Source organism: Ceratotherium simum, chromosome 11 (genome assembly GCF_057802395.1).
Source record: "Ceratotherium simum simum isolate JZ-2026a chromosome 11, ASM5780239v1, whole genome shotgun sequence".
In the NCBI taxonomy this organism is placed as follows: Eukaryota; Metazoa; Chordata; class Mammalia; order Perissodactyla; family Rhinocerotidae; genus Ceratotherium; species Ceratotherium simum.
Genome location: NC_141910.1, coordinates 22,486,613 through 22,500,682, shown reverse-complemented (window position 1 = coordinate 22,500,682; position 14,070 = coordinate 22,486,613). Strand labels below are relative to the sequence as shown.

At 34.1% G+C, this 14,070-nt stretch overlaps 1 protein-coding gene across 5 annotated transcripts in view; it reads left to right on the top strand.

Moving 5' to 3' along the window:
* The window catches only part of EHBP1 (EH domain binding protein 1), a 345,468-nt gene that overhangs the window by 124,036 nt on the left and 207,362 nt on the right, over window positions 1-14,070 (top strand). For all 5 annotated transcript variants that reach the window (XM_087436678.1, XM_087436679.1, XM_014791477.2 and 2 more), the window contains exons 6-7: window positions 5,774-5,955; window positions 8,927-9,066. In XM_087436678.1, the coding sequence (XP_087292804.1) occupies window positions 5,774-5,955; window positions 8,927-9,066 (322 nt within the window). The remainder of the gene's footprint in view (window positions 1-5,773; window positions 5,956-8,926; window positions 9,067-14,070) is intronic.

Here is a 14,070-nt window from a genome sequence, read left to right as displayed (position 1 = left end):
TACATCCAGACAATGGAATGTTATTCAGCACTAAAAAGAAATAACCTATCAAGCCATGAAAAGACATGGAGGAACCTTAAATGCATATTACTAAATGAAAGAGACCAATCTGGAAAGATTACATACTATGTGATTCCAACTATATGATGTTCTGGAAAAGGCAAAACTATGGACACAGAAAAAAGATCACGGTTGCCAGGGGTGGGGAATGGGGGAGACGAATAGGCAGAGCACAGAGGATGTTTAGGGCAGTGAAATATTCTGTATGATATTATAATAATGGATATATGTCATTATACATTTGTCCAAACCCATAGAATGTACACCACCACAAGTGAACCCTAAGGTAAACTGTGGACTTTGGGTGATTATGTCAGCGTAGGTTCATCCTTGGTAAACAATGTAACATTCTGGTGAGTGATGCTGATAATGAGGTGGCTATGCATGTAGGGGCAGGGGATATATGGGAAATCTCTGTACATCCCTCTCGATTTTGTTGTACACCTAAAACTGCTCTAAAAAAATAAAGTCTTAAAGGAAGTATATTTATTCTTCATAAAAATATGTTAGCATATGAGTTTATTAGTCATGTTTGAATGAATGAAATATTTTCTAAATTTCTGATATTTAATTTTAATAGGGCAAATATTGATAGATATAACCCACATAAACAAAACCTCTATAGTTCTCAATTAAAGCATGTAAAAGGGTCTTGAGATACAAACATTTGAGAACCATTGGTCTAAATTCTCCAGTAAAAGACAGAGATCATCAGATTGGATTTAAAAATTTTCTGGCTATATGCTATTTATAAGAGACAGTCCTAAAATAAAAGGAGGTTATGTCAGAAGGAGGAAGAGGAGCCTGTGAAGAATTCTGTGAGCAGCTTCTCATTTTTTTCGCTTATTTATTCCTTGATATATGTCCTTTAGAAAATGTTCCACGACCTCACATTTGAAATGTCTACTGCTCTGCTTGTCGTTATCTCATAGGAAATATATAATGATTTGGTGCTATAGGTGATTTTGCATTAAAATGATCCTGTTGTAAAAGTGGACAGCAGTGTATGCACACCAGTTAAATACTTTTTACGGACCCATGGAACATTTATGAAAATTGATCATAAGTTGGGCCATAAAGCTTGTCTCAGTACATTTTGAAGGATTGACATTACACAGACCGCATTTCTGTGACCTCAGATCAATTAAATAGTAATCAATTACATAAAGATAAGTAGAAAAACTCCATATAGATGAAAAAAAGTTTCTAAACATCTTTGAGTCAAAGAAACTGTAATGGACAATTAGAAAATATTTGCAGAATAACAAAAATGATTCATAATACAATGTGAGATATAGTTAAAGTAGTACTTAAAGAAATATATGGTTTTAGTGCTTACATCAGGAAAGAAGAAATGCTTAGAATTCAGGAGTTAGAACATACCCGAGCAAAGTAAGAAGAAGGAAATGATAAAGATCAGCAGAAACTACTGAAATAGAAAACATAATGAAATAGTCTATAGCAAGAATTATCTAATATAAATATTATCTGAGTCTCATGAGAATGTTTTTATTCATTTTATAATCAGTTCATTCCTTATTAGAAAAGTTATTGTAAATCTTTTCCATTTTATGATCTACAGAGAAAACATTTATTCACCTATTGCTTGTATTGTTACCACCTGAGTAGCAATGAAGGGACATTGAGGTGGAGAATTTTAGGTCTGGTAAGAATGTAGGAGGTCCATGCATTTAATTTTAATAATGTAACTACATTACTTTAAAAGCAACATCCTGCATTGAGTTATGTGTTTATTTATTTTCCTCATTTCAGAATTGGTGATCCTGGATGGACAATTTATAATGTTAGTGTAATAAACCAGATTAAATGGTCCAAGATATTAATAATAAGTACTCTTTATTAAGCACCTACCATATGCTAAAAACTCTACTATGTATTTTCGTATGTTGCTGCAAGAATTTCTCTAGGATATGTTTCTAGGATGGGAATTATTGCTGAGTTGGAAGCATGTGTTATATGCACGTGTTCAGCTTGACAAGGTAATGTCAACTTGCTTTCCAAAGTGGCTGTATCAGTTGAAACTCTCTCCTGCAGTGTAAGAGAGTTTATATTGTCCCTCATTCTTATTAATACTTGGTATTGTCCAACTTTTAAAAACACTTGCCAATCTGAGAGTGTGAAACTGAGGCTCAGATAGAAATATGCCAAAGATTAACCAGTGAATAAGTGTTGGTGTCCCATTCTAATCCAGGTTTGTCTGATTCCAACTACAGTAGGCTGGATTTCAAAGAAATGGAAATATATAGGGTAAATCTTTTTTATAACAGAGAATAGTTATGAAAAATGAGAGCAAGATTTCCTAAGTAAAATAATTTTATGTAAGAACTTCCTTAGAGGAAGTATTTCTGAAAGTGTGATTTTAGATTAACTGGATTAGAATCACCTGGTAGTAGTGGTGTGCATGTGAGCGACGGGATAGGAGTAAGAAGGGGAGCTACTTATTATTTTTAGAAATGCAGCAGATTCCTGAGCCCATCTCTAGTTTTACTAATTTAGGATCTCTAGGGGTGGGATCCAGATATCTAAATTTCCTGTAGCTCTCCTAGTTTTATTTTTGTTTTTTAATAAACACTTAAGTTTAAGAACTTCTCTTTTAGGGGTTTTGAAGTAATTCCCAAAATACTGCTAGATTCACATACAAACATACGTATAAACATAGGCTCAGAAACAGAAACTTAGTCTTACACATATGTGAACACTCACTTCTTATTGACTTTTGTCATCTTACTTCCTTTCTCTAAGAGTTCTCTTACTATTTTTCCTCTTATTTCTGTCCTCTTGTCCAACCTGCATGTGACATAAAATAGCGTTAGGAATCTGGCAACAATAACAGTAATTCTCTCTAAACTTTCTCTGCCTGGCTGACCTCTACTCCTTTGAGGAAAGACTATAGGATGCAAAAGACATGCTCATGTAGCAGTGCAATCATGCAATCAGTTACTTCATTCATCTTTATAGAACTGATGATAGCAATGATATCAGTTTTGGGTGGGTAAAGATTTAGACTCCATGATTATAAAAAAGTGAAGATTCATGGAGCCAGGGTTAGAGCTATGAAAGATCCTCATATTTTTCTCATTACTGCTCTTTTTAAAATATATTTTCTGTGAGATAGCTAATTTTAAAGAGGAAAACAATATCTGAGCTCGGTGAAGAATTACTAGAAACACCATTTAGACCCCTTTTCGCATCAAGGACACAGACTCTAGTGAGATCCTGTGTTAATATTAGGAATGGGTATTGTAGACTCAAAAGAACTCGATTCTGCTCACCTGCCCAGATCTCACAAAGGGCTGTTTTCATTGTTGCTGAGCAAGTAAATGCTTAAGTAAGTGGTAGAGCTAATTGTGTTTAAATGTTTATTTATTTATTCTTTTCCCTCCAAAGCCCCAGTAGATAGTTGTATGTCATAGCTGCACATCCTTCTAGTTGCTGTATGTGGGACACGGCCTCAGCGTGGCCGGAGAAGCGGTGCGTCGGTGCACGCCCGGGATCCGAACCCGGGCCGCCAGCAGCGGAGCGCGTGCACTTAACCGCTAAGCCACGGGGCCGGCCCTAATTGTGTTTAGAATTTAGTAGCTTTTATTTCCTGTTGTTTCAGAGACACCGATTAATCAAATACTTAAAAACTCCTTGAGTTCGTTCAGCAGAAAACCCTTTCTACATAATTTTTATCTAAAAAATGAAATTGACAGAATGTTAATCATCAAAACTCTATATTTTGCAGGAATCATCCTTAAACTGGGCTTTCAAAATTATGCTCATTTCCAAGTTATCTTAATTTTTATAGTTTGATTATTTGGTTATAAAATTAATTACTATTAAGGGATCAATGTCACGCTTTGTGAAACAGATTTGTTTAACAAAATGTGAAAATAACGTGTGGCAGTTTGTATGTCATGCTTTCAAAACAGAGGCTTTAAATCCTATATTATATGTAGAAGTTGTTAGCTATTCTAAATGTACAATAAGAGGTTATTGTTGATATCAGTGTAATAAATTGATACTCCCTGATCGTACTTTTTCATTTTGCACATTGTCAGAACCTTGGACCTTAATCTTACTCTTTGATTGACAATAGCGACCAGGGAAAGAAGACTTGTATTGTTTGGGATAGTCACATCTGTTCAACTTGATTCAGTTGAGGGTATTTGCATATTCTTAAGTATTTCTTCTGAGAGAGCTTAAATCCTTCTCAAGTGCTTGATGCATTTTTGAAATTCGTTCATAAGGTATCTACATGCACTAATAGTTCTGTATAATATTGCTGTGCATAATCTGACAGATAAGACCACATTTTAAAATAAGGTTTTCTTTAGGGATGCTACATTACCTTTTTACTTGTTCTGCTGGCAGAAATGTCAGTTTTTTTAGAGAGACTGTTTTAATGTTTTGATTAAATTAGCATATCCTTATTTTAGGCAAGTTTGTCAATAATAGGACAAATAAAGATTTATTAAATAATAATCCAAAGGTGTTAATGGTAGTTTTTTCTACCATGGTTGGAAAATTGATTAATTTTATAGAAAACCATTGTAGAGCTTGAATGAATTTCTGTTTAGCCTCCTTATTTTGTAGAGCAGATTACCGAGGCTCAAGTTTACTGACTTACTCAAGGTCATGCAGCTTGGAAATTAGACCTTATTTTAGGTCTGAACTCGCAGACCAGTAAACCCTAAGGAATGCTGGTATATGACTTCTGGTTTACATTAATGATGGTATATGACCTCTGATTTACATTATTTACAAATGATCCTACATTGAAAATCTCCCCTTGCCATTAGAACACATAATCAGGGATTATATCTTATTTATCATCGTATCTCTCCAGAATTGACACCATGTCTGATACATAGTTAACGCCCAATCATTATTTTGCTGTCCTGTTTTCGTTGTTCTCCTAGGCTATTATTCTGTAAAGGATAATTTTGAAAGGAAATAGCTTATTAATGGAATGTTAAACACCTTGGATAACAAATATGTTTGATTTTTTTGTTCCATTTCTGATGAATTGGTGATAGGTGAGTGGAGACAAATTTTGAGATCTACTGGGGTCAGTTAGCAGTGTCTGCCACAGGCATAGGATCCCGAGAAACCAACTGTTTATTGCTTGATATATGTGATCATAGGGAAGGGAGAGAGAACTATAGACTGGAGTGATCAGAAGAGGCCCTGGGAAGAAATAAGGCTCACATTGCAGGATAGATAGAATTCATATACTGTAGGCTAAAACAAGGTAGAATGCCACCAAGGCTAGGAGTTCTATAAAAAATTGTAGGTGTTCAGAAAGAAGAAATATCGTTAGTTTACATTAAATATAATCAAAGGGAGGAAAATAGTTGTTGAGTGCTTTTGATACCTAGCCCAGTGCTATTTCTTTTTTTATAGGAACCCAGGAGACATTCTGTCATAGTTTGCATTCTTTGGTTTTCCTTTCCTGAGATATTTAGGGTTGTTCTAGTCAGTCCTTATTTCTGCTTGGGCCAGCTTTCCAATTTTATATCTGCTTTACTTAAAGATGTAAAAGTTGTGATAGAAGCTCATCGCAATTTTATTTCAGTATTGTGTTATAGAAATTCATTGGAGAAGGAAATCTCAATTGTTATTTAATCGTATTATTAAAATAGTATTTTTAAATTTTTGACTATAAATTAAATAACTCTAAATTACATAGTTATTTTTTATCTTCCAGGAATCTCCTTCTGGTCGAAGGAAAGCTCTTGCTACTAGCTGCATCAACATGAAACAGTATGCAAGTCCTATGCCAACTCAGACTGATGTCAAGTTAAAATTCAAGCCATTGTCTAAAAAAGTTGTATCTGCCACTCTCCAGTTTTCATTATCTTGCATTTTCCTTCGGGAAGGAAAAGCCACGTAAGTTTCCTTTGTGAAATAAGCTGCTTCAGAGCGTGTTTTAAAACATTGTAGGTAAACAGCTTTTGCCTCAGTAGACTGGCAACAGTTGAGAACATCCTACCACATGCTAATCATTCTTGCCATTCTTTGTTTCAGAAACTGAATTAAAGGAACTCCTTGTTATTTATAGTCTCTTTTGACTCTAGAGAATGAACAATAATATAAACGTGATTACAAGTTTCAAATTTTAAATTGTATGTTATAAGGTATCACACGAGTTTGTTTTATATTTCAGTGTCTTCAGTATAAGTAGTTGTACTCTGAAGTACAGACAGTTCCATGTGTAGAGCTGTTTGATACAGCTGAGACATGAGAGGAGCCCAAAATGAAAACTTTAGAATAAGAGGGATCAAAGAACCAAAGGACCTTTTGCCAATTCATGTTCTTGGGCTTAGCCTTCCAAAAATTATATAGCAAGGTACAGTTAGATAACCAGTTTGCTATAATCAGTATCCTTTTCAAAAATCACTTATTAAGCACTGAATAGGCATTGCACAAAGATAATTCCTACACTCACTTCTAGTCTCCTAAAAGAGTAAAATTCTAACTGAATAAAATGAGGTAAACATACCTAGAACAGAAAAAAAAAAGTAACATTCACTCTAGTTGTTGCATGCAGTCAAGTCAAGGGTAAGTGTATGTTTTAGGTGTAGGGAAAGGATTAGTACCTACTTGGAGTGGAAGATCACGGGGAGGAGAAATGGAAATTCTACGCCTACACTTAAAAGGGAAGGGGAAGAAGGCAGCTATGAACATTTTAATCCAATCTGAATCACAGTTCTGAATGTATTTGACCTAGTGGAATATGGTTACTATAATTGGCCATGTGTACTTGACCGATTAGACTGGATTCTGTGCGTCAGTCAAAGTGAGATGTTTGGCACTCATATACAGGGCAGCAAATGACTTGGTAGATAACAGTAAACCTCTTCTCTGGTAAGTTGGCTTCTAAGTGAGTTTGGTAGAGAGACAGTGCAGAATGAAAGCAGTTAGTTTTCTATCTCAGGACTTTAAATTGTAGACTTAAATACTGAGAAATTCAAAATAAAGACTTTACCAGGAAGTTCAAGCCAAAATGAAAGGAAAGGAAACAGGAAGAAGAGAGAAAACAAAATCAGAGAAAATCCTTTGAAGGTGGCCTCTTTTCCACTGGGCAGAAGGAGTAAGTGAATCAGCACCATTCATGGGAATCTGGGTAAGGAGATTCAGTCAAATCAAATGTTTTGATTTGAGTGGAGAATTCTCTCAGAACACCCTAAACTCCTTCCCTACCTCCTCATTCCTTGCCTCCTTACCTTTCCCAAAGAAAAATGTTCAAAGTATGAGGAAATTAAGGAGGGAAAATTAAACAAGTTAACATTTTAAGAATAATGTTATATCTTGAAATTATCCCCTGTTGATAGGTGAGCAATTTGTAAGGCATTCGTATAAGGTAATACAACTTTTTTGGGTCATGCAGACTTTGTGTCACTAAATTTATTTTAAAAATGATTTTGTTTAGCTGTAAGCTTATATGAAATAAAATGCAAAGAATTTCAAAAGCCAATTTAGTCTGCAAAGTCATACCATATTTAGAAGATAAGTGAATATTAACAAGCATTACTTTACAAAAGAAACAGTGTTTTTTTGTTTTGTTTTTTATTTTATTGTGGTAAAAACATGAGAAAGTGTTTTAATTTGGCTTTCTGAATTTTGGGGAAGTATACAGATTGAAATTGTTTGTATACAGCATGTTATTAGTATTTGGGTGGTGAACATGATGTAATCTATGCAGCAATAGAAGTATAATGATGTACACCTGAAATTTATCCAATGTTATAAACCAATGTATATAGCATCTTAGAAATATGTTTCATTTGCTGTAGTTTATCTGAAATTCAAGGTGAAAACAATAGATTATGATTTCCTTCATTAAGTAGTAGATAATAACAACAATAAACAAACACATAGAGACAGAGATTGGATTGGTGGTTACCAGAGGGGAAGGGGGGAGGGAGGAGGGCGAAAGGGATAATTGGCACATGTGTGTGGTGATAGGTTGTAATTAGTATTTGGGTGGTGAACATGATGTAATCTATGCAGAAATAGAAGTATAATGATGTACACCTGAAATTTATACAATGTTATAAACCAATGTTACTGCAATAAACAAAAAATTAAAAAATAAATAAATAAAAAATAAAGTTAAAAAAAAGAAAACTTAAATTATTTAACATTTAGAGTATTTAATGTAAACTTTATAAATTTATATTTAAAATAGTTCAAGATAAAAACATTTTTATATTTTATCAAATATATGGTATTTAATTTATAATCAACCCAGATCATTTTCCATCTTATAATTCTTAAAAAGGCTAGACTTTGTTTAAGGTGTTTTTTCTATTAGAGTAGTTCCTTAGATTTGGGGAGGTATAGCCCCTTTGAGAAAAATGCACATTTAAACAAGATTTAAATATACTTTATAGTGGTTTGCCACTTCTTTTCCCTCCTACCCACAAAACCAAAAGGGTTCATGGACTTCAGATTAAGAATTTGTATTCTATTTCATTTTGAAAGTTTGGGTGTTTTAAAGTCTAGATCTCATCTGATTTGCCAACTGTTCCACTGTTTTGTGAAACAAGTTTTTATTTCCAGATGTCATGATTAGGAAACCACACTAATCCCATGAAGAAAATTTTAGTCCTGCAGCACAGAATTAAACTAACTCCTAGCCAGTTAGTTTTTAATCCTGTTTGCTTTTTACTAATTAAACATGCCATTTAAAAATTAATGAATATGAGTATTTAGATTTTTTTGGTAGTCTTATGCAACTGTTTAAAAAGACTACATATAGAAAGAAGGAATATATTATTATTTTCTTAAGAAACAATCCTTTTTCAAGCAATATCATTTATTGAACTGTGCATTATGTTTTAAATCATTGATGTAGGGATGAAGACATGCAAAGTTTGGCTAGTTTGATGAGTATGAAGCAGGCTGACATTGGCAATTTAGATGATTTTGAAGAAGATAATGAAGAAGATGATGAGAACCGAGTGAACCAAGAGGAAAAGGCAGCAAAAATTACAGGTTGGTTTCATTAGCGTTAAGCTAAAAGTTTGTCTTTTTTTTGCAAAGTTGAAAAACTCATTCTTGTTTCCCAGGAAAAAAAACAATTCCACTAACAAGGTACTTTTTCTTCCTTAAGCTTGTCTAATATAATGTATCACTTAGCTCTCTGAAAACTTTGCTTGCTGATGGCAATAACAGATTTTAGCAGTTTAAGATCAAGTTGAAGATTAGTCAAGAAAGCATAAGACTTTACTGGAACTACTGGTTGTAATATAAAGTAGCCTAAGTATGTTCATATTTTCTTTTGTCAATGTATGGATGAACCTTTTATAAGTAAAAATCTGCCTTAAGGGTAAAATGAGATGTATTGGCTGCCTTCTCCTAGCTCATGTTCATTTATTCACATAAATTATATGAACATTCTTTGTTTTGAATTTTTATATATCTTATGTAGCCTTATACTGAGAAGCTTCCATGCAAGTATTCCTTATATAGCTGGTTTGATCAAAATACTAAGATGGTAAGTGGTTAGAACCTCTTTATATTAATTGGTCAATAAATATTTATTGACAATCTGGCTATCACACTTAAGGAATTGATGTGGTACTTTTATTATTGGAGTGAAAATTAAGCACTATATACATGATCCTTTTGGCTAATAAATTGCTGTAAATTTCTAGATTGATATCCCTTGACTTCTATCATCTATTCACCTCTTGGTGATTTTTCCAAATTCATTGGGCACTTTGGCACACATCTCCTGACTCTGCCTCAACTCTGCTATTATATGAGGGATTTTGATTGATCGCTTGGATGACTATTTAACTCTTAGTCAAAAACTTCCTTGACTTCCTCAACTCCAAAGACCTTCACTTCCACTCTACTTCTAGAAATCTATTATAAGGAATTGATCAGACTTGTATGCAAAGATAGATGTTTTGTCCTGTGCAAATTTTATAAATTATTATTTTCTAATTTTTCATTTCCATTTTGATTTCTTATTTAACCCAAGGATGTTTAGGAGAGTGTTTTAGCATGTTCTTTGTTTATTTCTAGTTTAATTTCATTCAAATAAGATTCTGAAGCCTGTCATATTTCAATTTTTCAAAAAATATGATTGAGGTTTTTTTCTTTGTAGTCTAGATATATGATCTATTTTTATAAATTTTCATAAATATCTTTTCACTTGTATATCCTATTTGTTGGACTCAGCATATAGCTATTAGACTAAACTTTATTTAGTTATTTATAGTCTTATTCTTTTTGTATAGTTCATCTATGAAAGACAGAACTGTAATCCTAAATTATGTAGTTTATAAAAATTTATTCTCTTATAGCTTCGTTATGGATTGTAATTTGATAATTTTGCCATATTTGATGCCTCGTGCCCTGAAATTTTGCCTTATGTTGGTATTTGTAACCCATGCTTTCTTTGTATTTTCTTGATGTGCCTGTCACTTTATTTATTTATTTTTTGTAATTTTATTTATTTATTTTCCCCCAAAGCCCCATTAGATAGTTGTACCTCATAGTTTCACATCCTTCTAGTTGCTGAACGTGGGACACGGCCTCAGCATGGCCGGAGAAGTGGTGCGTCGGTGCGCGCCCGGGATCTGAACCTGGGCCGCCAGCAGCGGAGTGCGCGCACTTAACCGCTAAGCCACGGGGCCGGCCTTGTCACTTTATTTTTAACCTAACTGTGTTAAGTACCTCTCTTAAAAACAGTATTTGGTTGATTTAACCTTATAGTCTTTGCCCTTTATTAGTTATATTTCTTGATAACTGACATGCTTGATTTCACTTACATTACTTTATACTTTCATTTGGGAATTTTCTTCTTATTTTTTTCCACTCACTCCATACATTTTGCCATTCTCAAAAGTTCTTTAAGCATTTTTTAATAGAGTAATTTGCAAGTTATACATCCTATTTTCATTTTAGAATAGTATTCTCTAAAATAAATAAGCCAGATGGATAAATGAATGAACTTATATTTCTCTACTAACATTAAAAATAAAACAGAATGTGTTGACTCACCTTGTGTAAGATGAGAGATTCAATATGATTCTCTCTTCTCTTTATTTGAACCTCTCCCTCCAATCCCTCCTGGCTATTATTTTTATTTCAAGAACATTTGGGGATTTTTTTTCAACAATAAATGTTGACATTTGCATTATGTTTATAATGATGTCAGTAGCAATTATACAATACTTTTTAAAATGCCATGTCTTTCCTATCTTTGAGTTCTTTGTTTTATTTGGCTAGCTAGAGTACTTCAAGAAAGATATGTTGGGGGGCTGGCCCGGTGGCACAAGCGGTTAAGTGTGTGCGCTCTGCTGCGGCGTCCCGGAGTTCGCCAGTTCGGATCCCGGGCGTGCACCAACGCACCGCTTGGCAAGCCATGCTGTGGCGGCAACCCATATAAAGTGGAGGAAGATGGGCACAGATGTTAGCCCAGGGCCAGTCTTCCTCAGTAAAAAAGGAAGAGGATTGACAGATGTTAGCACAGGGCTGATCTCCTCACATACATACATACATACATACATACATACATAGTTAAATAATATACCAAAAACCCTACAAAAAAATAAATAAAATAATTAAAAAAAAAAAAGAAAGATATGTTGGTGTCGTTCCTCTACCACTACCAGTGACCTTCTGCCTATCCTTCAAATTTTAATTATGTTGCCACATACTCTGAGAAACCTTTTATGCCCACTCCTTAAGCTTGACCACTGCATTCTTTATGCTACTACTATACCATTTTCTTACAGCATGAGTTTTTGTAATTCCAGTGGGATATAATTTGATCTTTTACTTAGAGAATACAGTTTGTCCTTTTTAGATGGCTTTTGGTTAAAACTAAGTCTCAACTGGGGCTGGCCTGGTGGCATAGTGGTTAAGTTGGCACACTCCGCTTCAGTGGCCTGGGGTTTGCGGGTTCAGATCCTGGGTGCAGACCTATACACCGCTCATCAGGCCATGCTGTGGCAACGTCCCATATACAAAATAGAGGAAGACTGGCGCAAATGTTAGCTCAGGGCCAATCTTCCTCAAGCAAAAAAAAGAGGAAGATTGGCAACCGATGTTAGCTCTGGGCCAGTTTTCCTCACAAAAAAGAAATAAACAAAAGACAACTAAATCTTAGTTAAGCACTAATTCCCTAAGTAGGAATAAAAAGTGCACAGATTTTCACAGCTGTTTTGAGCAATGTTGTACTATTTTGATCACAGCAATGGGACAAAAGGTGATAACAATATGTCACCAGTTCTGTGCTAGTATTGAAAGGAAAAGAAAGGACGTTATTTTTTAGCAAAATACAAATTTAACAGAAGCATTCAATAATAATTAGGTTTTGTAGCTAAACCCCTGTTTTAGTCTGTTTGGGCTGCTCTAACAAAATACCATGGACTGGGTGGCTTATAAACAACAGAAATTTATTTTTCACAGTTCTGGAGGCTGGAAGTCTGAGATCAGGGTGGCAGTGTGGTCAGGTGAGAACCCTATTCTGGGTCACAGACTTCTTATCGTATTCCTCACATGGTGGAAAGGGGCAAGAGAGGCTCCTTCAGGCTTCTTTTATAAGGGCATTAATCTCATTTAATCTCACTAATCACCTTCCAAAGGCTCCACCTCCTAACACCATCACATTGAGAATTAGGATTTCAACCTGCGAATTTTGGGGGGGGGGGGACACAAATATTCATGCCATAGCAACTTTTATTGCTGAAACATACATATATCTTATTTTCTAAAATTCCTGCCAAAGGAGTGACTTTCTTTAGATGGCCTAAAATTCTCTGACCCTAATTGAAGAAATTGTTTTAATGAAACTTGTGATCATCCAAAACTTCTTTAGAATGCTGCTATTTTGTCTTATTATTTATTTATATATTTCTTTCCCCTATTTTATGAAATTCCTTCAAGGTAGAGACTATGTTCTAATCATTTTTTCATCTCTAGCTTCTAGCACATTGCCTAGAACATATTGAGAATTTCATATATGTTAACTGAAAGGCCATAAATGCATGAATGGGGCTTCCCTCTCCTATTGTAGCCCATGTTGATCACTTGGTTTATTATCTTTTTCCATTCATTTTGACCTTTAATCATACACTACCTTATACGGGAGAGGGTGGTCCCATTTTGTGGGAGGAATGTAATCTGGAGGAGACACATATTTCAAACCTTAAATAATTCAACATAGTTTTCCAAAAGTAATGAATGTAAAATGTGTGTGTTGAGGGAGCAGAGGTAGTGGGGACAGTGGGTAATTAAATGTATTTTCTAAGTTGATACATCCACAATCGTTTTAACATATTTTTGCTTTGATGTTACATTTTTTTCTCAGCATTTTCTATTATATTTTCAGAGTACAGTCACTTAAATAAATAGCACAGCATGTCATGGCAGTTGTTTGGCTTCCTTAGTTGCATTTTTTAGCACGTGTAAATTCCATTCCAAAGTTATTAACTTTCAAGAATACCAGCACTATCACTCTAAAAATGTTTGGGTAAAGTAGTTTTAAGATAATAAAAAATATTAAAATTTAACAACAGTAGTGTTAAAATAAAGCTTAAGAGTAAACAAAATGAATGTATTTTATAAACGTGGTACAAATAAAGTATGGTGAGCATTTTTATTTACCAACTAAAGTGGCAGTAACTTAAACACAGCATACGCTAACTCTTCCTTGTAGCTTTGAAATTGTTGACACAATTTTTATAGAGGAAGGAATCATTATTTTAAATTTTGCCTATATTAATTATATCTTTATAATCTAAATGCATAAACTGCAATCACATATATCAATAAAATTATATGAGTGTATTATTTCCCCAACTAAACTGCAAGCTTCTTGAAGGAACAGACTGTTAGAGTTATTTTGTGTATATCTTAGATTGACACCTAGAGGCTATTCATTTAGTCAGTGATTTCTTACAGAATATTGCTGTAAATCAGTAGTAATTGACAAAATATATCTTCTGAAATTAGTCTTTGCTGGAAGGTGAAAGAAAATTC